The sequence below is a fragment of the Artemia franciscana genome, chromosome 2 (genome assembly GCF_032884065.1).
Source record: "Artemia franciscana chromosome 2, ASM3288406v1, whole genome shotgun sequence".
NCBI lineage: Eukaryota > Metazoa > Arthropoda > Branchiopoda > Anostraca > Artemiidae > Artemia > Artemia franciscana.
This window is the reverse complement of record NC_088864.1, coordinates 28,663,811-28,690,024: the sequence shown is the minus strand read 5'-3', so window position 1 is coordinate 28,690,024 and position 26,214 is coordinate 28,663,811. Positions and strand designations below refer to the sequence as shown.

Here is a 26,214-nt window from a genome sequence, read left to right as displayed (position 1 = left end):
TCGGTGTAGAGTTGGCGTTCCCTCCGTTACCAATTATATTACGCAACATTGCAACTTTTCTAGGAGATTACTCACTTTCGATAAACTCACTGTCAGAGATTAATCAACTTCGTTAAGAATATATTGTAAACAGCGGAGCTTCGACTAAATGATCTAAGAGGTCGAAAGAAAAAAAGATTTATGAAACGCTTTTCTCACAAAAGTTGGAATATTTTACTAGTGGGCAAGAAAGGGGTCCGGGAGAGGAGTGGAACAAATAGTTAGGCAACTAATTTCCAGTTTTTGAGGGTTAAGATCTTTCAAACACATTTAAAGAGGGGAGACGGGTTTCCCTCCTTCTCCAACTTTGCGCAGAAAATCTTTCTGAAAAAGAGCATTTTGAGAATAGATTTTTGTTACCCACTATGATCCCTAAAAAAAATCTTTGGGGGAAGCAATACCTCCCCTCCCCCCTAGAACGTAAAAGCGTAAAAGTGCGAACACTGAATATCTATCACTTTTTGGAAACAAACTTGATTCAGAAAAATGTTTCTTTTCCAATTCGGGATTTCTCAAGGCAATAAATTTCTAATCAGGGTGAATAATTGAGAAGATATGCGGCCCCTTTCAAAATACTAGTTTCTGACCCTTCCGAGAAAATACACTAAGCGGTAGCGCTGTGTATCCGTAGAAATGATTCTAAGTATTACGGTCTTGGAGGCATAAGTTCATATTTCAAATCATTTTTTGAACATTTAGCGCAAGTGGCTGTGAACATATAGAAGTAGAAGGGACTTACTTGAGTATCTGTTCCAGTGACAATATTGCCAATACAACGGAGTGCAGGTGTAACAATAGCAGTTTCGTCACCATTCAGTAGCTCAATAAGTCGAGGAATAAGACCAGCGTCCACGACAAGCTGAATTCGGTCGTTACTCGCATCTGATATGTACGAAAGAGCCCAGCATGTATCAACTAGAAAAAATATAAATATAAATACCTACTAAGCAATGAGTACTTTTTTATCTTTTCTTTAAGATGACAACAGCACATCAGTTTTTCCACTGCTGAACACAGTGCGGAAGGAGTAGAAGATTGTTTTCTCGAACAAGAACATGAAGGACCAGTCCCCAATTCGCAGATTTTTACGATTGGCGTCCGCTTCTATTTTGGCAACACTTCAAACTTATCACGACATTTTCAAAAATTTAATAAAAGCTTCTGTTAAAAAAAGAAAAAAAAACAAATGAAAGTAAAAAGCAATATTAAATTGTTAGACGAGAAAAACATAACACGAATAGAAGAGCTGCAAACCCTTCAATACCCCATCCCCGTCTTTAGCGCTTAAGAGTCGTTCTAAATATACCCAAAACTTGATTTATAACTGGAAACACCAAAATTCAGCACACTTGATGTTTCAAACATTTTAATAAAAGTTGAAAATTGAAAAATATGGATCTTGTTTAGAAAAGACCAAGGTAAAGCGAAGGAAGGAGTAGCTCTACACATACTCTGGGTAACTTCTGTCGGTTTCAAGTTTTACCGTCGTTTCTTTATTATTATTTTTTTTTCACATCATTTTATCACTTTTTTGTATCTCGTTGGAAAATATAACTAGATTAAATGAACATCACATTCTTTTTGACTTTTTGTTTACTTTTCTACTTTTTTCTTTGTATTTTTTTCGATTTTTTTTTGTCAAAGGACGATAGCAAATCAGTAAGCTTACAATGTAAATATGAAAGGACTAACCTAAAACTTCTTTATCATTGAATGTAAGGAGGTGCTTTAGACCAGGTAAACACATCTTTATTTGATCGATGGGTGGGTGAGGATCCTTGTTCCTGCACAGATTCGATAAGGTCCAAGCAACATTTCTCAAAAATGATATCTGAAAATAAAACCACCTTAGTAACAAGAATATCTCATGTGAATAAATGAGGTACTTTATGATTTATCAGGAGTAATTGTGTCCTCAGCTATATTCAGAATGTGAACAGTGGTTATAAATATCATCATGTTGAAGGAAAACATATTTCATAGAAAAGTAATTGCGTGATAACTGATGTTCGGCAAGATCCTACAACCTAAATATCTTGACGACAAGAACTAGGTGTCATCTGATACAAACTCGACGTGCAAAACTAGGACCGGTACTTTTACTTCCTACTGAGTTTGAAAAGACACAACAATCCGTTTTGGTATGTGTCCTGATGACAAAATTGGTCACTTTCTCTCACTATGGCCAAAAAGGATAGGGACAACGAGAAAGCAAAATTATTACCGTTTCTCAAGCTTCTGGCAAAATTTAGCCAAAAAAAAAAAAAATATATCTGATCCGTCTTTCAGCAAAGTGTCCTAATGACAAAAATTTAGTGACATCTCCCCAAAGGTTAGACCAGTTCCCGAGGCCCTGAAATTATAACTATAACAATAGATCTTGCTTTCCACCAAGCTTTGTTAAAATCAGATATCCTTTTCTGCTAAATGTCCTGATGAGAGGATTTTATAGACCCTATCCCTCCGTACCGATGATAATTGGTATAGGACCCCAAAAACTAAATTTATGACGCTCCGATCAAGTTTGTTTGATATCCAACAGCCTGTTCTTCCAGATAATAGCTTCTCAAGCTTCTTCCCCCTCTATTTATCCCAAACAATGGATAGGTTGGATTCGAATACTAAAAAGGGGAATTTGTTTTGCTAGATACCTTGAAGATAAGAATTTAGGGAATCAATTAAGGAAATGAAGAATTATGATTAGTTCCTAAACTCTAGATAAGAGACAGAACTTCTTATCTCAAACCTACAAGAAATAGTTTCAAGCCTCACACGACTCTGACGTTGAAAGATCCCAAGGAAGCTTACTTTTAGAATTCGGAGGGTTTATTTTTGCTTCTTGTTTGTCCTATTTAGTACGCTCAGATTTTCTTCCCAATTTTTCATTTTTCACTGGAAAAATACTGTTAGTTTCGTCAACTCCCCCATCGTTTACAGTTGATTTATATACTTAACAAAATATCTAAATTTGAGCGGTTCAGGTACAAGAAAAGATACTTAATTTTTGAACTTGGAAAGAATCAGGGTTAGCAGGACCTAGCGGAAAAAATACACTTAAACGACCATTATAAACTATTCTACCTTCTCTACGAACCTTTATAAACTTTCAAACTGAAAATGAGAATTTTTATTAAATTTACGCCATTGTGGTCCAAAATCAAAACCTACCAGACAAGTTAAGTCCCAGCAATATTTTTCAACAGTGGCCAGTCGAGCCATTTCTTTTTTTTTCTGTGGGGTGTGTCATCATATGATTTTATAAGAGGTATCCGAAATCAGCGAACATCTATCCTAACTAACAATTTTTGTACGTCTTTGTAAGAGAAGGGGAGAGGTCTGCCAAAGAATTTTCAAGGATTCATTCAAATTTAAGAAAAAGCTTTTCATTACAATTCTTCTATTAGGTTTAAAAGTTGCACAACTTGAGACTCTTGTGTACTCTTTGCAGGAGAATCGTCTGGCATTAAAATTTCATCTCTTTATTTATTTCGCTTTGATCCCAGTTTTCTCCAATCTTTAGAAAAGATAATAAATAAAATTACCGCTGTTTTTAACATATTGTATTTATCTACCCACATTCACAGTTGAAAGCTACAACCACCTCTTGCACCCCCTATTTAGTGAACACCCATTGTCTAAATCACAATAATTTCCTAAATTGGAGAAGCCAGTGATTTGTTCTACAACATTGTTTATCATAGATTTCCGTGCAAAGGCAATTAGAAAACAACACAATGAATCTTGGATTTTCGGTAATTGGAGCGGTTGCCCAATAAAACGGATTCAGTAATAACTTTTCTTTTTCATTGCAGACAAAAAAAAGAAGATATCTATGGCTGTTTTCAGGTTGTTGCTCTAGTAACATAATATAAAGAAATATGAAACCTTAGACAAACTGAAGAGAATGGCCAAGCAACAAACCCTGTCTAAGAATTCATGAAGAAAATATTGTCAGTAATTGGAGACGTGAAAAAAGCAGTTGCGACGTCGTAAAAACTGAAAATTGTCTCCCAAGAAGAGAAACATGAAGACAGAACATTTACGAAACATACTAGCAAAACAGTAGTCAATCTTAAAAAATACCATAATCAAGTTTTTTAATACAGTTTTTTTTCGGTGAAATTAAGTATTTTGAAAAAAAAAACTCAAGATATTTAACTACATTTCCTAGTACAGCTCGTTATGTAAGATTCTGAACCACAGTCGGATTTGTCTAACCCCAGTTGCTTTTGTGAAAGAGTTCTTTTTCTGTTTCAGACAAAAAATGCTTGTTTAGATTTAAAAAAGAAGAAAAAACAACCAATAACGCCAAACAATGGATATTAGCCTTTTACAAACTAGGACTTAGTTTTCAAAGATGCAATAGACGAAATATCATTAAAAAAATAACAAATCTTAAAGAGTTAAAATTCCCTGAACGCAAATTTAAACAATAATAACGCATAGATTTTGAGTGATTGAGAAATTAAAACTAATTTGCATGAAAAAAAGAGCCCATAAGAATTGATGTTTCGTTACCATTTAAGAGCAAAAATTCGAATTTTGCTGATGAGTCTACAAAGTACGACATGCGTGCGTCGGCTTACAACAGAGTTCATAAAACAGTGCTAAGATTTAGTAGAGCCAAAATTAATTGATACAAGTTTTGGAAGCATAGATATGAACCCATGATAGTTTGGTTACTGATTGGGAGAGGGGACGGGGTGTCTGGATTGTAAATCGAAAGTCCCAGCTAAAATCGATAAGGTGAGTAGCGAATTCTGTTTCCACCGGAGTAGACCTAATAAATTTGCTTGGGAGAGTCCGATCCCTTGTATGCAACTATATAACGGCATTTTTATCTACTGAATACGCATCCACCGTTCCAGCTGCATAGTAAGCCATTCTTTATTCCAGTAATTAAAACAGGAGAAATAGTTTGCATTCATTTGAAACATATATGGAAGCTCCAAATACTTTAATAGCACACTTGGTGCCTTCTCTTTGATGTTGGGTGTTGGACTGCTCTCAGAATTAGAAGACATGTACGACAGAAAGTAACGCTTGGCCATTATCACGAGAAGGATTCTGCGCTGTAGAAGTCGTCTCTTGAATATATTTGGTCAAAACTGCTTAAGAGTAGTCCCCGAAGCCACACCAAAAACCGGCGGCGCGCCGCCAAAAATTCTATAGTAAGCCGCCGTCGGAAATTTTAAGCGCCGAATCATATTCCGAGATTATTGAGAGGCAAATATACTGCAAAATTTACTATCTAGCGATACATGCAAAAATTTTAGATCCTCTGAAATTTTTTTTAACCTATTCGTCAACTATGGACTTTAGATTATCATTAAAAAAACAAAAAAACAAGTTATTTAACTGAAAGTACGGAGCGACATTAAAACGAACAGAAATTACCCCGTATATGAAAGGGGCTGCTCCTTCTTCAACGCCTTGCTCTTTGCATTAAAGTTTGACTCTTTCTCTCAACTCTACCTTTTAAAAGAGCAAAACCTCTAGCGTAAAGAGCAGGGCGTTGAAAAAGGAGCAACCCCTTTCATATACGGGGTAATTTCTGTTCGTTTTAAGTTTTAATGTCGCTCCTTGCTTTCAGTTAAAAAACTTGTTCTTTTATTTAATTTCTGAACGTTTTTTAGTTAATCCATGTTTTGATTTCGGCTCTCCGCAGATGAATAATTAAAGCGAAATTTGCACATTTATTTATTTGGCTAAATGGCTTTCCCATAGTTTTGGTCGAATGATTTTGCGAAAAAAGGAGGGGAAGGAGGCCCAGTTGCTCTCCAATTTTTTGGGTAATTAAAAAGGCAACTAGAACTTTTAGTTTTTACGAACGTTTTCATTAGTAAAAGATATACGTAACTTACGAATTAGCTTACGTAACAAACTTCTATGTTCGTATGTTTTTATTACGTATATGAGAAGGTTCGCCCACTCGTCAATACCTCGTCAATAACTCTTTGCATTAAAGCTTAAATTTTGTCCCCTGAATCACAAAGGTTAGAATAAATAGATGAAATTACTAAAAATCCTTTAGCGTAAAGAGTGAGGTATTAGGAGGAGGTGAACCCCTTATATGCGTAAAATTTTCTGTTCGTTTTAAGTTTTAGTGCTACTCCATACTTCCAGTTGAAAAAAAACTTTTTCATATTTATTTTCTCATTGTTTTTTTGAATAATGCTAGAAAATGCTGCGCCCCCTTTATGGAAATCTTCTTCCCCCATGACAAATTCCTCCATGGAAAATTTCCCCCACATAGCCCCCTCTTCTCAACCCCCCCCTCCCAACCAAAAAAATCCCCCTGAAAACGTCTCTACATTTCCCAATAACCATTAATATATGCAAACACTGGTCAAAATTTGCAACTTGCAGCCCCTCCCACGGGGACTGTGGGTGAGTAAGTCGTCACCAAAGACATAGTTATAAGGTTTTTCGACTATGCTGAATAAAATGGCATCTCAGAATTTTGATCCGACTACTTTGGAAAAAAATGAGCGTGGGAGGGGGCCTAGGTGCCCTCCGATTTTTTTGGTCACTTAAAAAGGACACTAGAACTTTTCATTTCCGTTCGAATGAGCCCTCTCACAAAATTCTAGGACCACTAGGTCGATACGATCACCCCAGGGAAAAAAAACAAAAAAAAACAAACAAATAAACACTCATCCGTGATTTGTCTTCTGGCAAAAAATACAAAATTCCACATTTTTGTAGATAGGATCTTGGAACTTGTACAGTAGGGTTCTCTGATACGCTGAATCTGACGGTGTGATTTTCATTAAGATTCTATGACTTTTAGGGGGTGTTTCACCCTATTTTCTAAAATAGGGCAGATTTTCTCAGGCTCGTAACTTTTGATGGGTAACACTAAACTTGATGAAACTTATATATTTAAAATCAGCATTAAAATGCGATTCTTTTGATGTAACTATTGGTATCAAAATTCCGTTTTTTAGAGTTTTGGTTACTATTGAGCCGGGTCGCTCCTTACTACAGTTCGTTACCACGAACTGTTTGATTCACTTGTTTCTGTCCTCTTTGCTATATCGTAATATTCTTCGACTAGCCGTGATATTCCTCGACTACCCTATTTAAAAATGTTTTACCATATGTGGAATGCAACATATTGCATAATGCTTAGTATTATTCAACACAAAGGCCCTCTGGCAAAGGTTCTGTGTAAAATTGGGACACCTGACTATTTTCTACATGATGAGGAATATGAACTGATGCGTGAACTTTGCTATCTACTACCAAATTTTTCTACTACAATCGAAGCTATTGAGAGAGAATTCTTTCCTGTTGCTCTGCTCTGGCGGGGCCTCGTAAAAGGTCACCTTGAGGAGCAACCTAATAATAATAGCTGTACTTTGCTTCTGAAAGAAAATGCGACAAACAAGTTTGACTTTCGCTTCCCAAAGGATGATCTCATTGTGACAGCTGCACCTTTAGACTTCGAAACGTTCAAGATGAATGAAAATGATGAGCGTCTAAGCCTTCTTGATGGTTCACTGACAAGAAGGGAATTCTAGTTCACAATGGTTAAGCCTCTAGTGCTGTCGGCTGACACAAGGTACTTTGTCACATCTCCTGTGAACCAAATTTGTCCAATCAACACACCAGGTCCCTCCACTTCAACTTGTGGTGAGCAATTTAATGAAGTAGAAATTTTTTGTACGAAGAGAAGGCCCTAGAAAAGCCTGAAGAGGAGACTGGAATCTCCGGTGCTGTCAGTGGATCAGCTACCCCAACCTGTTGAGTGAATTTAGCTAGTGGATTTTCTCAGAAGAGCAGCCACTCTAAATCTCTTTATGATCATACATAAAAAAACGAGGCTGCTCGATCAAACAATGTATCAGAACGACAATGCAGAACAGGGGGATGTGATTTGGCGTCAAGCAGATTTACATCAGGGCTTGTCAGCCCATGCCAGGCGATCAAAAGATCCTGCCCCATTAGGTGCAATGAATACCGCCATTGCCTTCTAGAAAAGACATTTTACTCAGCTCCCATGGATTACAGCTATGGCAAGAAAAGTTCTATTGTTGGCGGCAACAAGTGCCGCAGCAGAACGGGTTTTCAGGGGTGCGGGACTAAGCTCTATGGTCTTTACTGCTAAGTTCTATGTTGGCCCAAGACCGGGTAAACAAGATTATTTTTATACATAATAACTACAAGCTTATCAAAGCTTTAAAGGAAAGTGATAAGAGTTTATTTCTAGCTAAGTGTTCTGACTTTTTTATTCTGGCTCCTTAAACTGCCTGAGAATTGACAAAATAGGGAATTTAAAACTTAATTCAAATCAAATTTTGAAATTTAAGGCCAGAAATAACAATTTAGTAATAATGCTTTTTTTTATAAGATGTTGCCTCTTTTTATATAGGCTAAAAGCTTTTCTTTAGAAAATGTTGCCTCTTTTTCTTCTAACAACTGGGAAAGAACTGTTTTTAAAGGACGACATGCCAAGTTTTCTGAAAATTTGCTATGTAAAAAAAGAAGCTAAAGTACACGATTGCAGTACCTTAATTGCTGAGATGGGAAGGAGAATAAATAAGCTCTTTCATTCTCAAAGGACTTCGTTGAAACATTTAATTTTAAAATTTTATTATATCACTCTTAAGTGAGAGGATTCAGCCTTGAAGCAATGAGAAATAACAGCTTCTGTAGCGTAGAGAGTGAGGTGTTGAGGGACAGGGTAGTCAAAGAAGTGGAATCCAGGTTGCAAGACCAGGAAATTCTGACATGAAGTAAGATGTAACCTTAGATATCATCGAGGTTTCAGCCAGGGATTTATGGTGCAAGTACATTTGTTTAATTCAAGCTTTAGAACTTGATTTAAATTGAATTTTAAATTACCTATTTTGTCGGATTAATTCAAATATCAGGCAGTTTAAGGCCTTGCTATCAAACATTTGGATTGAAAGAATGTTTGTGAGAAGTTAAGATCGATACCTCGTCTTTATCTTGACCAAGGTGCGGTCATGGTAACGAAGCCAAAAAGGAATTTGTCGACTGAATTCTTATAAAAACTGATACCAATTTAGTTTTCACAACTTTTTGAAAGTAGCTGGAAAAAATTCTAAAAATAGGAGAAACGTTGATAAATTGACGGAGCGCCATCAACATTTTTTCGACGAAAAAATTTCGGCGCCACCGGCACAATTGTGTCCCCCGCCACTGAATTTTATTTCAGCGCGGCTTCGGGGTCTACTTAATAGGTTGTCAAGGAGAGGCATCACTGTCATCTTATGCCCCAACAGGCGTGTGAAGACCTAAGTCTAAGTACATCGACCGAGAAAACACATCAATTTTAAGGCGCCAAGTAAATCATCTTACTAACCTTTTAAAAGGAATCTTCAATTTACAAACCAATTTACTACGAAAGACATTAGAGCATAGAATAGCAACAAATCGCAACATCATCTATACCAATTAAAGGAACAGGATAAGAGACAACTTCCCGAACTTAACATTCATACTAGCTTTATCATGTCAATAATTTTGAACTTCTTTAGCCATTCAGAAAAGCTTAGATACAAGCATAAACGTTTCTGGCCTGGTTCATAAAGAGGGATGACTTAATAGAAATTTGTTTTGGGCATTTATGAGAGCCAAAATTATGACCCGAGAAATACCAAAAACTGAATCGATGGCAAATTGTCACATAACCTGGATGAAAGTACAAGATTTTATCTGCTTGGTTTTAACAGATATTTTGAATATACATTCAAAGTAAGTAGTAAATCCTAGGATCAACCGAATAAAAATTGGGATTGATGGTAAGCTTCTTATGCCTTCTACAATAACAAACATAACCTTCTTTTTTTTCACATATTCTTGATGATAAGGTAAAGCAAAACGACTAACATCCTATACCAGGAAAAAAAAATTTAACAAAGGAACAAAATATGTTTCTTAATTTTAATTGTCTCCCTGAAAACCTGCATAAAATCTTTAACGGGGGCAATAGTGGAAGTGTTCTTCCTGGTTTATTACTCAATTTTGGAATGCAGGTTAAAACAGTGAAATTTCTTTTTATTACCCACCAATGAGATGCTTCAATTAAGGGTTGAGGAGTTGATATATCTTTTTTGCCTTTCTAAGCCTTTTTTCTATAACAGATTTCAGCAAATTAATGGAATACCGATAGAAATAATAGTTCTGTTTAAGAACTATGTGAATTTCGGAACAAATTTTTAGTAGTCGATCAACTAATGATATGATCACTCCTCTTTTCAAACAAGGAGGGTAGTTAGAAGAGAAATGGATATATCTATCATTATGCTTAAGTTTACTACATGTAAAAAATTTAAGACTGAAAGGCTTTTTGAGAATTAAAACGCATAAAAAAGATAATTTATTATTATCTTCCAGTTCAAAGGTGAACTGAAGGTTAGAGTCGAACGTAATATGTCAAAAAGGAGTTAAGTGACGTCTCTTTATATTCTCACACAGAAATAATGTCATCCACAAACTGAGACCAGAATTCAAGAGCTAAAAATACGTTCTGAAGCTCATATAGTCCCAAAACTGAACTATCTCAGTGGCATTTTATTTTCCTTCATTGCTTGGAGAGGGTCTATTTTAATTTCGTGTTTTGTTTTTGTGGTTCATTTTCATTTCATTTTTTCCTTAGATCTTTTATGTATATGTTTTTACTCTTGATTTACATAATATAAAAGGAGTAACATTGATATATAAAGAGTAGTACTAACATAAAACGAGAAATATTAACATCAAAAGGAGCAGTAATAATATAAAAGGAGCAGTTTTAATATCGTAGCTTTCTTAAAATAAAAGAATCATTTGATAGTCTAAATTGAATAACGTTTTGCACATGTTTACACAGTTTTCAGTAATTGCACTTCGAAATTACAATTATCCGGGGTAAACTGGAAGAGGAAGCTTCTAATTTATAATTATAATGTTATAATTATATTTTATAATTCTAATCTAATTTATAATTATAATTCTTCTTTAAACTAAAAGCTTCTAATACTTAGTCGATGGAGACAGTAATATAATCCAAAGATAAGCATATAATTTTTTTTTACTTTCGTTAGCCACGTCACTAGAAGAAACTTTGAAACTTTCATTTGTTTATATCAATTATTTAGATCCAAGCCAAAAAGGAATCATAAATGAGAATATAGTAAAATAAAAGAAAAACATCCAATAAATCAAGGAGTATAAAAGCTACGAAGAGAATACGAAAGATTCTTTCTTTGTATTCATAAATTGTATCCATTCTTTTTCATGAATTTAATGTATAGACGATTTCAAAGATCCAAGCAAATTATGTTTAAAAATCCAGTGAAAATTAGGTCTAAAAAAAGAAGAAACTAACTCACAGGGGTTGTTGCATTAATTAAGTTCAATAGAGGCGGTAAGACGTTGCATCTAAAAACTTCATCTCGAAGAACAGCCCCGTCACCAGCTATATTTCCAAGGGCCCAAACTGCTTGCTCGGCAACATTCGTATGACGAGAAGTAAGAAGAGAGACGAACGCAGGTATGGCACCATACATAACCACAGTTCTTGTTTGCTCAGAAGTCCCGGAAGCGATATTTGTTAAAGCCCAACCAGCTTCAAACTGAAGCTCCGGCCTAAAAAAAATATCCATCAGTTTTTGCTCTCTCTTTCTCTCTTAAAGAGACATCTAGAAATTAACACAGAGTTTAATTATGAATGGATATAGCGTCAAATAAGCAGAGGAGGTTTAGGGATACTGATAGATAATAACTTATAAATATAATAGACAAAGTGCTTATGGTTTAGACACTATTACAAGATAGGTTTAAATCAAACGTTGTAAATTCAGACCTTTGCATGTCCAAAATTTCTTCTTTTGGTTTTATTTCCTATTTTAAGTATTAATTTGTTCAATTTTGTGTTTTCGTTGCTTTATTTAACCGACTTTTTTCCCGTAGTTTGCCCCCTTTTTTTCCCTTTCTTCCGAAAATAATTTGGCGCATGACCGACGAAATGTCTACTACTGGTTGAAGACGTTTTCCCCTTTTTTTTCCTTAGCTACTAAGATACTAAGATACCTAAGCTACTAAGATTCAAGGAAGATCAAAGTGTCAGGGGTTTAGGCCCAAATTAGTACCTGCCTTCGCCCGTGAGCAAATCAAAGCCTATTTATCATAAATAAAAAGAAATGAGTGTTAATCCAATTTGTGTGCCCTAAACTAAATACTAATTTAACAAAACCTGAATTCATTTACATTAAGACAATTTCTACCTATAGCATTTCAGAGTAGCTTCAAGCTTAACTGTCCCACCAAATGCCTTTACCTGTGAAAAATTAATATAAATATAGGGGCGGGAGGGGAGCCACCATGTATTTTTCAACGTATACAGGAGAAAGCGGGACGAATTTTGTCATTTTTCAAATATTTTGAATGAAATTACAAAGTCTTATGACCTATGATATATTTATGATCTATTAGATAGATCTACTACATTAATATGATATACATGTGATCAATCAGACCTATTATGACCAACTGATATTACAACGGAAGATTGTTTACCGCCCGGTGCGTCCGCGCTGAAGTAGCAACGGCAAAAACGCTCGATAAGAAACACCAAATGCGTCTCGGGCCTAATATGTACTATCGACTCAAAAAATTGACGGGTATGAAGGAGAGGGAGTTCTCCCACTCTGAGATTGGCCCAAAAGATATTCCTCTGCTAGACAAAAAAAAATATAAATAAGCACTTTGTTATATTTGACACCCCCACCCTCCCCCATTCCCCAAATCATTTTTTTCTACTACGGACCGTATATTTATACTAGTATTTGAATTGGAATATTTATAGAAAACTTGGGATGGTCTTTATGTATTATTGAGATGTATTATCTGATGAACAGGAAAGTACTAAGGGAAAGTTTTCTTTTTTTCTGAAATGTTCTCACTTTTGTACATACGATGCGTATAACACAGGACAGTATACTCTAACTCTGGCCCTCTATTAACCTTCAAACGAAAATTCTTCTTTTTATAACCAGCGACGTTGAAAATTTCAATCATTTGGGGCGTAATATGGAAAAGTATACAGCTTACGTAATTATACCACTAGATATTTACATTTTTTTTTTTACAATCATCTAGAAAAGCGACAATGACAGTAAACACCATTAGATATTTTGTTAAAGGAATCTATTGGGCTTTTATCTTACATGATTATTGTTACAACCTAAATCTTTCAGACAACTCTGTAGTCCTGTTTTTTGAAATCTCAAAGATCACAACTATACCATCTTGGATTACATCATTGGAGACCTCAACTAAACGATTTTCACAGAAAATCCACAATCAAACGCTCATACTTTAAGAAGTTGTTTCAAAGGCACAGAGTAAATTAATTCAATTGATTTTACAAATGTGTTGGGACAAGAACAACAATTAGGAGCTATTATTATCGAATCAGAAGCAACGCTATAGCGTTGCCTATAGTAAAAGCCATACGGCTCTAATTTTTTATTATCTATAAATTTTTTTTCAGAGGCACTTCATATGGAAGAATTCGTCACATAAACTTCAATGGGGGCTCATTCGATTGGAAATAGAAAGTTCTAGTGCTCTTTTTAAGAGTCATCGGAGGAAAACTGGCCTCCCGCGCCCTTTTTCTCCCAAATGCATCCGATAAAGATTTTGAGATAGCCATTTCGGTAAAAATCGTCCAAAGCTCAAATAACAAAAACTACGGAGTCGAGACAGCCCCCCAGAGTCCGGGGCAGGTGTTGTAAGTTATGTCCTGGGGGCATATTTGGTTTTTATGTAACGGATGCTCGTATAAACTTCAGAGAGGGTTCATTTGATTGGAAATTGAAAGTTCTAGTTCACTTTTTAAGAGTCAAAAGAGATCGGAAGGCAAGTAGCCCCCCTCCCCCTCCATGACCTTTTTTCCTCAAACCCATCCGATAAGAAATTTGAGATTGGCATTTTAAAAAAATAGCTCAGAGAAAATATAACGAAAACACCAGTGTCGATACAACCTCCATGGCCAGGGCAGGCGTTGTATGTTATGCCCTGGGGGTATATATGGTTCTTATGGAAGAGATGCTCGTATAAACTTCAGAGAGGCTCATTTGATTGGAAATTGATAGTTAAAGTTCAGTTTTTGAACTCAAAAAGCGATTGGAGGGTAACTAGCCCACCCCCCTCTCGCGCCCCTTTTTCCCGAAACGCATCCGATAAAAATTCTAAGATAGCCATTTTGTTAAAAATACTCCAAAGGTCAGATAAGGAAACTTCCGGTATCGATACAGCCCCCAAGGGCCTGGGAAAATGCGTTGTAAATTATGCCCTGGGAAGATATATGGTTCTTATCGAAGGGATGCTCGTATAGACTTCATAGAGGGCTCATTTGAATGGAAATTGAAAGTTCTAGTTCACTTTCTATGAGTCAAAAGAGATCACGGGGACCCTAGTCCCCCCACGCCCTTTTCCCCCAAACCCATTTTGAGATAGCTAATTAAAAAAAAAAAATTCAAAGATCTGATAACAAAAACTCTGGTGTCAACACCACGCACCAGGGCCCGGAAGCAGGTGTTGTAAGTTATGTCCATGGAGCATATCTGGTCCTTATGAAAGGGGTGATGGTATAAACTTCAGGGAGGGCTCATTTAATTGGAAACTATTAAGTTCTAGCTCACTTTTTAAGAGTCAAAAGAAATCCGAGGCCAATCACTCCACACCCTTTTTTCCCCAAACCCATCCAATAAAATTTTGAGATAGCCATTTTGTCAAAAATAGTTCGAAGGTCAGATAAGAAAACTCCGACGTAGACGCCACCCCCCTGGGCCAGGGGCAGGCATTGTAAGTTATGCTCTGGGGGCATATTTGGTTCTTATGAAAGGGATGCTCGTATAAACTTCGGAGAGTGTTCATTTGATCGGAAAGTGAAAGTTCTAGGTAATTTCTAAGAGTCAAAAGTAAACGAAGGGCATGTACCCCCTCCCCCTGACACAAACACCATCTTTTCCTCAAATACATCAAATGAAAATTTTTAGATAGCCCGTTTGTTTGAAATAGTCCAGCGACAAGATAAAAAAATTTCGTTGTCAACATACCCCCCCCCCCAGAGCCAGGGGAAAGGTTGTAACTTATGTGGCGGGAGCATACAAGGTTTGTATGGAAGAGGTCGTCGTATAAACTTTTGAGGGGACTCAAATCATTATAAACTGAAGGCTCTAATTCACCTTTTAAGAGTCAAAAGTGATCCGATGGCGTCTAGCCCCCCTCCCTCCCTACCTTCTTTTCGAATTTTTATATAGCTAATTTGTTTAAAATAGACCTAAGATAATATAACAAAAACTCAAGGGATAAAACAGCAACCCTCCCCAGAATTCAGGGGCAAGTGTTGTAAAATATTCCCTGGGGGCATATAAGGTTTTTATAGAAATGATGGTCGTATAAACTTCGGAGGAGGCTTATTCGATTGTAAATCAGAATTTCTAGTGCTCTCAAGAGTCAAATGTGGTCAGAGGGCAACTAGCCAAGCCTTTTCACCCACATGCATCGAATCAAAATTTTGAGATAGCTATTTTGTTCAAAATAGTTTAAAGTAAGTTTTGTTCAAACTTACTAATATAAATGAGTAAATAAATCTTAAAACGAGTCAAATTTAAATTGAACATGCAAATCCAGTTTGAAACGAACAAAATTCTCTACAAAGAAGAGTTTGGGTTTTGCCTCCTTTTTTCACTATAAAAGTCTAAAACCTACTGCGTCATTGGCGCTATACTGAAAAAGAATTATATTACAAATAGTTTCTTTTGTACTTACTACAACATTGAAAATAATCATAAAAATTACAATAAAATTAAGTCTTGAACTGATGAGCTTTCATCAGTTAATATCATCATATATCAAATATTTAGTTTAATTTCATTAGTTCATTCCAAGACTGTTCAAGACAAATACAGCTTCACTACAAACAAGAGTTTAGATACAGCCCCCTTCCCTAACTGTAAAAGTCTAAGGCCTACTACGTCATTGGTGCTTCACTGAAAACGAATTATATTACAAATATTTTTTTTCCTGTTATTGAAGCGTTGAAAATGAAAATAAAATCACAGCGAAATAAAATCTTGAACTGGTGATACTTCAACAATTAATAGCATTATCTATAAAACATTCAGTTTAATTTTATTTGCACTTTTCAAGACTGTTCAAGGCACGTCTAGTTTTCAGTAAAGCGCCAATGACGCAGTAGGTTTTAGACTTTTACAGTGAAAGAGGGAAGCAAAACCCAATATTTACTCATTTATATTAGCAACGATTGTTTGTTTGTTTGCTATAATTGTTTATTTAATTTCTGTTCGTTTTGTGTTCCATTTATGCCTCAATAGCAAAATATTTTTGTTCGTTTTAAGCTTTATTTGCATATTCAACTGAAGCTTCACTCGTTTTGAGATTCATTTATTCATGTATATTAGTACCTGTTGCATGGTTTTTGCTATGATTGTTTTGATTTTGAGTTATTGTAGGTTTCTATTCCTTCTGGTCTTGAGTATAATATGACCTTTACTTTTCTTTCGAAAACCTCTTTTTCGGAAAGTTTTTTTTTAATTAATTTTAATCAAGGGTTAAATTTATTTAGAAAACGGGTATTCATTCTAAAAGGTTCCGAAATTCCATCTTTCAATCTATTCATTTGTATAAACATAAAATGAGATAACAAGTAAACTCACATTTCTTCTCTTTGAAGGAAATCGACAAGTTTTGGGACAATTCCAGCTTGAATAAAAGCATCAATTGGAGGATTTTTCTCCCGACTCAAGATCTTTCTGGCAGCAAATGTTGATGACATCTGTTGCTCCGGATTATCGGACATTATCCCTGAAATATTCAAAAAAGACGAAAATCACGATCCGTTCGTCTGATTCAAAAATCCAAGCAAATGTTCCGACAAGATGCAAAAATCACAAATGTGACAGGGAAAAATCGCTGGTATTGGGCATAACCTAAAGGGCGACTTTAATTGAAAGAAATTAAGGGAAAAAAGAGTCCAAATGAAAGTAAGCATTAGTACAAAAATTTCTAGTCGTGTGGCTATCTATAAAATAGGTTTTCTTGCTGACACCAAATTTTGTAGACGAACATTTAACACGCGAGCATAGAATCTACTTGATTCTATGGAACCTAGAAAACATTTTGTATTGACTCAATATTAATTAATTGTAAATATTTCTTACAAGCTTCAAACACGAGTCCACAAGTTTTTTTCTAACAAAATATATTATTCCCTCATAAGGGTTGTGGAAAATCTCAAGGAACAATATTGTCCGTCAATTACTGATAAACGGGAGCATCTCGTCTTTCGAAGGTGAGGAAGGAATACAATGACTGTAACTGAAAGAAATATCTCGAAATTCTTGTTCATTTAAGGTGAGCCAATACCGGTTACCCAGAGTATGACTCCTACAATGATAGCCATAAAACACACAGCCCAGGCCATAATGCTGCTTTTGTATTAACTTTCATGCGAGCAATTAATCTTCTGATTTACAGGATTCAGTTGGCAACTTAAGTCACCCAATTAAAAGTCCTGTGTGGTTTTGTGGGCTATCTCATAATAGATAGATAGATTTATTCACACGAAAAGCCCAATTAGGCCATGGTGACATACACAAAACAAGTGTAAAAACAAATACAGCAACAAACATAGACTGAAAAGACATTAAACTAATTATTTAAGAAAACATGCCGATACCTCATACCTACCCGGACGAACTTTCCAATATTATTTATAGTTAAGTAACACCTACTTCTCAAAATTTCCGAAATCCAATCTCTCCCCCCAACCTCCTTACCAAATATTTCCAAGCGCAAATTCCTTAACTCCCTACAATCCCCTAAAAAATGTTACAAAGACTCATCCATCTCTCCACACATAGGGCAACTGTATCAGTTCACTTAAATTCAGTTAATAGGAGTTAGGTCTCATATAAAGACGGATTTCATAGAAAATGAGATTAAGAGGATTCAGCGGCCTTGTCAGTAGGAGAATGAGAACTAATTGCGTGATACTATCTCCTTCACCTACATTATCATTTAAAATGACTCAGATCAGCAATACAGCCCTATGCCGCAATAAATAGTCTACATACGTGATATCTAATCGACGGATGTTCCAAATTTGATTTTGAAATTATTTGTATTCTAAGTGGCAATCTTTACAGCCGGGGATCAATTTCTCTTTAGCAAGCGTCTAATTTCAGTGATTCTTAGTGAACTGACAGAACACCTAAATACTTTCTTTTAAAACAGTTGACGATATGTTTGTTCGTCTTGATCCGAAAAGACAGAAAAAAAGACGGTTTCAGATTTTATAACCTTAGAAACAACTATAAGAAACAATTCGTTCAAATAACACATTTGGTACTAAGCCATGTAAACCTATTCCTTTTCAATGCGATGAACATAATCTACCTACCTTTTAAATGTCCATAAAAAAAAATACTTAAAGGGATCAGGAAAACCATTATTTCTACCCAAATCATTTCTTATATTAGTTAGAAACAAAATTTAGCTATTGAAAGCAATTTAAATTCAAACAAACGTCTAGTCCATTTTCCACCTGGTCAAAGCATGGAACTCAGTATCTCTGAAGCAATCCTATTAAGACTCTACAAACATAAAGAATATGAATGTGTAATTAGGAAATTTTAGACACTCAACTGCAGTAAAAAGATAATTGAATTTCCTGGCTATATGTGAAACAGTAGTCTTCAGCGACCCAAAAATATAGATTAAAGATAAAATTTAACTTACGACAAAAAAAACTAGAAAACTAAAAATACAACCAACGTTAAAAGATACTTTGTTAATTGTTGGTTTTATTCTGATTTTTCTCTTTTTTTCGTAAGAAAATTTTTCTAGTTTTTATGAAGAAAAAACCGTGTGGTTTTCGGTTATTTACCTATTACGATTAAGATGATTTTATAACATTAAATACAATAATAGTGAAAAATTTAATGGTACAGTATCTACAATTGCTGCACAAAAAATTAGAGCAAAAAGGGCAATTTCTTTGCTCTAGCAACAAAAATACCTTTTTGTTAACAACAAATTGAGCTTTTAATTAGGGCTTTCATCATTAGAAGACCCTGATCTTTTTTTCATGGATACTAAACAACGTCATTTCTGTTTTGCAGTTCTAGAACAAGTGAAATTTTCAAATTTAAAAGTTACACCTCAATGTGTAAGTTCCTATTTTTAATTTACCTTTGGCCACGTTTGATATAAATAGTTTTTCACTAATCAATTATTCATTATGGATAAACTCGATCTTTTTATATTTCGCTTGTTTGTTTGTTTTTCTTCTATTCTTTCCATGTCTACACACAGGGGTGGCTGTTCTACTACCCCCTTGATATTGGTATCTATTCTGCAAATATTTGACATACTTAGACCTAAAATGTTGTTTTAAGTAAAGGCAGTCAAAAATTTTTTTACGCTCCTCCCCCCATTTCATCAAATAATACTTTCTGTGTGCATCTTTATTGGGTTTTTAGAACGAATTTAGAAACATGTTAAATAAAATATAGCGTTTTCTCGACGATGCAAAACACGATTTTTGGAAAACTATACTTCTAAGCCACCACAGAGTTTCTATTCCATTTTTTATGGAATAGAAATGCGGAGTTTCTATTCCAACTACATTGTTTGATTAAAATGTTGTTTAATTGAACAGAAGGTACGTCAAAAATACAGAAAATCCAATTCAAACAGTGTCATGAACGATCTTTGCAGTGAAAGGTGTGGATTCGAAGGATACAATATTATTGTGATTTCAGAAACACATCAATAGTTCTAAAACAAGTAACACTACCCCAACTAGCCACTCCAAGGCCCATAAAAAAAAAACAAATTTCATAGTTTTGTACACTAAGACACTTGTACCAAAATTAAAGACTCTCTGGCCTTTGGTCTCTGAATGATAAAGCCTCAGAGACAAAATAGTAGATACTTTTCTAGGATTCAAAATTATGGTAGACTGTGCATTATTTTTGTTTCAATCAGCATTTCCTAATTGAAAAGATAGTTGCTATGACAATTACCCTTTCGTGGATTCCCCAACTAGGGAGATGAGTTCACTCTATTGCTATCTTCAGCACCAGCCATATGACAAATTGTTCAAGTTAAATGATGAAATACACATAATTATGAATCATAAAAAGTCTAATCATTTCCTGACCATCTTAAGGTGGATTGCTGGATAGCTCCAATAAAACACACAGTGCAAATACTGCCTCTTACATCCATGCTTTAAACCTTAATATTAGCTTTCTCTGTCTAAATCTTATTCTATACTTTCAGCAGAGCTCCGAGCTATTTAAATGCCTTTAGAAGTCTCAGTTAATTATAACCAGACATAAAAAAATATACTGGTTTTGACTGATTTAGTTGGCTGCATACGTGATGGGATTTCCACCTTTGATTTAGATATAAAGACAGTTCGGAGGTATTTGCAAGATAAGGAAGCATAAGGGCCAGCATATCTCTAGCAACAAAGGCATGAAATGGAATGGTATTGCGGAACTGCTAGCAAACAGGGCAACAGCTATCCCACAGTTAGATCCTTCTTTGAAGTGCAATGTTAGGAACGCTTTGAGGCATAGAATAAAAGAACACCATTCTCAGATGTTGTCTCGTCCATTCCAGTCTAGGGATTTGTCCATATATTATTACCAATTGAAAGATGGGCCATTCTTCTTTTAGTTGGAGCCTACACCACTCTTATTTTTGCCAACGCTGCCATCAAACTGACGAAAATAGTCAGTATATCTTGTTTGAGTGTCATTCTTCCGCAGGCGATAACAAAATTTTGAAGCGATATTGCCAGGATTGCAAAATCCAAGAAAACTTTGGGCAGAACTCATTCAGACTATCAAAAATTCTAAAGTTGCTCAGGTTAGTAAATTGAAATCAGTTGTGTTGGTTGGTTTAATTTCGAAGATGAAGGACTAATTACTAAGCTGGTGAAACATGTTAAACTTATTCGAAAGTATTTTCAAATCCCTTAGCTCCGTAAAAGTTATTTCTTCCAACAAATTTTTATAATTTATATATTTTTTTTACCCTCCCCCCTTGCACTTTGAGGGCAGACTTGAAAGGTATGCGAACAAAATCGAATGCCAACAAAAATAGAAAGTCTCTTCTATTCTTTTTTCGCAACCTATGACCAAGAAAACCTTACTCGCTAAAATAGGATATATCACTGTATTTCGGAGATAATACACTCCACTTCAAACACTAAACAGTAATTTCAAAAAATATCCCTCTTATGCTGGTGACGGACCATCTTTACCTTCATTTTCTTTATCTACGACCGCATCAACTCCATACAAGACATCTTTTACGTGTTATTGCATAACGAACTTTTAGCTTTTTGCCCCCTCCTCCATAATTTAAGGGTCAGTTTGACCAATTTAGCCTAGGGAGAACGATGCGGATTTTAGGTATGTTAATGAGCGCATTTTTCTTTATTGAATGGTGTAAAATTTTTTCGCAATTTGTTCAGGGTGTATCCCTATCACTTTCTTGTCGTATCTCTATTTTACTGTAAGCCACTTCAAGCTCAGGTTTGGTGATGCCAAAACAAGAAATATTCCACTTTTACGCACAGAATTTGTATATGAAGCTTAACAAATTATTCAGTAATGCGAAATTAATAAGTGTTACTAATTTAGCAAAACGATTCATATTTAATTTTCTGCAAGTTGGTCCATAAGAATTGGAGTTTCCTGTAGGACCAAACTAACCCCCTAAAGGGCCCAAGGACAAATATCATCAATAGACCCCAGCTTATTTTATTTGTTTACAGGTGTCAACACCAAACAAACGATTATATACACAACTGAACATAGGATTCCTCGGCCTGAAAAAAGGAGGAATGTAACCTAGAAATATACATGATTCGTGCGTTTATAAGGACACCTTTTTAGGAAAAAAAAAAACTTGAAAAAACCCACCCGAATTGCCATACATAAGTACACAATTATTTACAGACAATTCTATATACCAGAGGTACGGCCCATCAAGACATAGTCAGTAACTTGACAGGATTTGGGACGATATTGAAATTAACTGGTCGCTACTTTCAAGAATTCATTCGCTCACAGAACAAAGGAAGGTGGGAAACTAAATTGAAGATTTCATACACTTTTGTAATGAATAAAACTACTAGCCCCACTGAGAGTACATCATTAATCGCAAGGAGCAGTAGTACTAACAGCTATTGCTACTGGTACAAAGTCAAAATTTAAAAGGATGGAGCTTCCTGTCATTGTCAGGTAACATCAAATATCATTGGTTGTTCTTGTGCTCTATTTATTCTTACTTTTGTTGGAAACTGACTTGAACTTTCACTCTTACCAATACCCCCTTCTCTTTGAGCAAACCTTAAATACGGTTACCTATTTACCCGTCGCTGCAGATATTGGGAAACTAAAGGAACCAGATACTCGCCAGAAGTACAGTATCGAGATATCGAATCGCTTCGAGGCCCTTGGCTCACTTAATAGCAGCGAAGATCTCTGGAAGCATTTTAAATTGCAGACCAGTGAAGCAGCACAACTAGTGCTTGACAAGAGGAGTTATCCAAAGAAATCGTGGCTAACTAATGAAACACTGCAAGTCATAGAGCAAAGACGGAAGGCAAGACTTCTTGGGGATATGACCACATATCGGAGGCTCAATGGAGTGCGGAACAGACTCATTCACCGGGATAGAACCCAGTTTGTTGCAAGGAAAGCCGATGAAATTGAGTAGCTGCAAAAAAGAAAGACATGGGCAGCCTATTCAAGCATCTCCGAGACCTCGCTGAAAATAAAACTCCCACCTTGGTTCCCGTCCTGTCCAGGGATGGTGCACTTCTCTCTGACGAAGGTTTTTGTCTTGAGCGGTGGAAGGACCACTTCTGTTCGCTCCTCAACAATACTGGTCCGTCTGCGCCTCCTAATGATAGTCCCAGCCAACCTTGCAGTCAAAGACCTGGAACAGATGTTCCTCCAGATGAGCCTTTCAGCCCCTCAGAAATTGGACATGCAGTAAAAAGACTCAAGAATAATAAAGCTGCGGGTATCTGTGGCTTAAACTCAGAGCTGCTAAAATATGGAGGTCCTGCAATGCTCCTGTTTCTACACACCCTGTTCTCTACAATCTGGCAAACAGAGATAATTCCTGAGGATTGGCGGAAGGGTGTCATCATCCCCTTATGGAAGAGAAAAGGCTCGAGAAGCGACTGCTCCAACTACCGGGGAATAACCCTACTGTCAGTCCCTGGCAAACTGTTTTCAATGGTCCTGCTGGATCGATGTCGGAGCATCATTCGAAAAATCCGGCGACCAGAGCAAGCTGGTTTTATGTCGGATCGTTCAACCATCGAGCAGATTTTCACGATTCGACAAATAGTAGAGAAGACCACAGAGTTCCGACAGAAAGCATTTATTGCCTTCGTTGACTTCCGTGCTGCATTTGACTCAGTCGATCGAAAAGCTCTTTGGCGGATCCTAGAGTTGACTGGCCTACCCGAGAAATATTGCAGACTTCTCAAGGGGCTGCACCATGGGACGGAGAGCTGTGTACAAGTAAATGCTCGGCGCAGCCCGTTCTTTCAAATCACGACAGGGGTGCGCCGAGGATGTGCAGTGGCCCCAGAGCTCTTCAATGTCGATTTTGCCGATGACTTGGCCATTCTGGCAGACTCCATGGAGCAGCTGCTGGAAGCGCTCCGAATTCTGCGAGAAGAGGCTGCCAAAGTAGGACTGCATATAAACTGGAACAAAACTAAAATTATGGCCATACACCCGTCTTCTCCTGCTGTTAACTCTCCAGTTAGCCTGGACAGCACAACTAGCACCGAGGTTGTCAAAGACTTCACCTACCTGGGCTCCGTAATTTCTTCAAATGGCTCACTTCTCCCCAAGCTGCAGGCAAGATTATCTAAAGCGTCTTCTGTCATGGGTAGACTGAACCGTCACCTCTGGCGAAAACCAAATATCAGTCGCACAACGAAACTGCGGATCTTCTACGCTCTAGTCGGTTCTGTGATGCTTTACGGAGCTGAGACATGGCAAGCATCAGCTGCAACCCTCAAGAAAATAGACGTTTTTCATGCAAAGAGCCTGAGGAGGATTGAGGGCCTACGATGGTCTGACTTCGTCAGCAATGAAAAGCTCCTGCAGCTCACAAAGCAGTCTTGGTTTTCGTCTCAAGCAGCCGAGCGAACCTTACGTTGGTTCGGGCATCTGCTTCGAATGCCACCACATCTACCCGCAAAGATGATCTATGACTTCGACCCTATCAAAGTTGGTTGGAAGCGACCTCGAGGCCGACCGAAGAAACGTTGGTCCGACAGCCTGTCCGAGTTCTTGGCGATGGCAAACATCAGACAGGGCGAAGAGCAAATACTCGCCATGGACCGAAGTGGGTGGAGGAGGCAGACGTCACTCTCTACGCCGAGCAGTGCCCGGCAGGAGACTTAAGTCAAGTAAGTAAGTCATTTACCCGATTACACTCATTTTAGCTTCTTATGACGGAATGGGATAGCTTTCCAGTCACAATCTTTTTAACTGATCTTTCAAATTCGAATTAGGGGGCGAAATCATACTTTTAAGTAAAAAAAAAAGAATAGAAATAGAATGTTACCAATAGTCAATTTACTAAGAAACCTGTAAATATTAAATATAATTTTGCATGGCTTTAGCAAAATAAATCTTAAAACTACAAGACATTTGTAGTTACAATGACGACCAATTGTCGAGTGCAAGATGGGATACAATGAAAATATATATATATATATATATATATATATATATATATATATATATATATATATATATATATATATATATATATATATATATATTTCCTGTCTGCCTTATCAAGGAATGGGATAGTGACAGCACCAGCAGCCAGTCTAGACCCTCTTAACTTCCCCCCTGACACTCTTTACCTTCGTGCGCACAGACATTAGTTTAAGCCTGTGTTAACTTGACACAAGATTTTGAGTTTTGATTTTAGCACGGCAAATAGTCAATACAAGTATTACGCTAAATTTCAAATTATAATAGTTTAACAAATCCAGTTGAACTCCTTTTTCCTGAAAACATTATGGAGCTATTTTTAGAACTTGGTATAATTACTATAACAGGATAGTATAATCAAACTTAGTATATGATTTAAGTTAGCATAAGCCAAATTAAAGTCAATCTGGCGTAAAACTAATCTAAAAGATACATCTCCAGGGTCAATGTCCATCAGATAGAATACAAGAAAGAGCATTGAGTTTTGCTTCATGTTGAACAAAAACAGAGAATGGTTCAGAAGAAAGTATGCAAGAATGATAAACTTCTGCCAAAAACAGACGAAATATTCGTAATTAAACAACTCACTTGACTTTTTCACTGAGTCTATTTATTCATAAAGGGAGAATACGAGAAGAAAATTTAGGCATAAATGTGCGAGCAAAGACTTCAACTTTCTAAACTGAATAATATACATATACATTTATATATAAGACAATGACGAATCTTACAAGATCTATATCGGTATAATCGGTATATATCGGCGAGGCAAGCTCATTTCCGAGGAGTTTACAAATCCATATAAGCAAATAATTGAGTAAATCACAAGCTAGACCAAAAGTAATAAGCGTTCTTAATTTTTAGAAGAGTTCAGCCTGGCTAAACCACTAAACTGTCACTTAAACACAATATGTTTACCTTGAACAATTTCTGGAAGATTCTGAGTAACTCCATATCCACCAGCACGCTCTTGCAAAGGACTAGATGGTTCTTCACTGATATCGACTTGTCTCCTTTTCATTAGCTGATCATCTTTTTTCTGTTTTCGCAGCTCTGTTGTTTGGTCTTGTCTTCTACGGCGCAAATCCTGTATGATAAACAAATAATTAGGATTCCTAATGGTTCAAATTCAAGACTATATGTGTATAATTGGAAAAAAAAGTATATAAATGAATGATCACTAGCTCGACTTCTTTTTTCCGCGGAAAAAGCGTGCCTCTTCCCATCATTTTCAGAAGGAAGAGAGGGAAAGGAGAAACAATTAAAAATGATACTGAAAATTTCTTTGTTATATTTCAATTCCCTTCTCTTCCTGAGCTGAAACTACTAATATACAGGTAGAATATATAAATTG

At 36.2% G+C, this 26,214-nt stretch overlaps 1 protein-coding gene across 3 annotated transcripts in view; it reads right to left on the bottom strand.

Moving 5' to 3' along the window:
- The window catches only part of LOC136039780 (importin subunit alpha-5-like), an 85,271-nt gene that overhangs the window by 15,919 nt on the left and 43,138 nt on the right, over positions 1 to 26,214 (bottom strand). For all 3 annotated transcript variants that reach the window (XM_065723697.1, XM_065723706.1, XM_065723715.1), the window contains 5 exons: positions 25,779 to 25,947; positions 16,740 to 16,887; positions 11,385 to 11,640; positions 1,732 to 1,870; positions 779 to 954 (listed from right to left, as the gene is read on the bottom strand). In XM_065723697.1, coding sequence (XP_065579769.1) covers positions 779 to 954; positions 1,732 to 1,870; positions 11,385 to 11,640; positions 16,740 to 16,887; positions 25,779 to 25,947 — 888 coding nt within the window. The remainder of the gene's footprint in view (positions 1 to 778; positions 955 to 1,731; positions 1,871 to 11,384; positions 11,641 to 16,739; positions 16,888 to 25,778; positions 25,948 to 26,214) is intronic.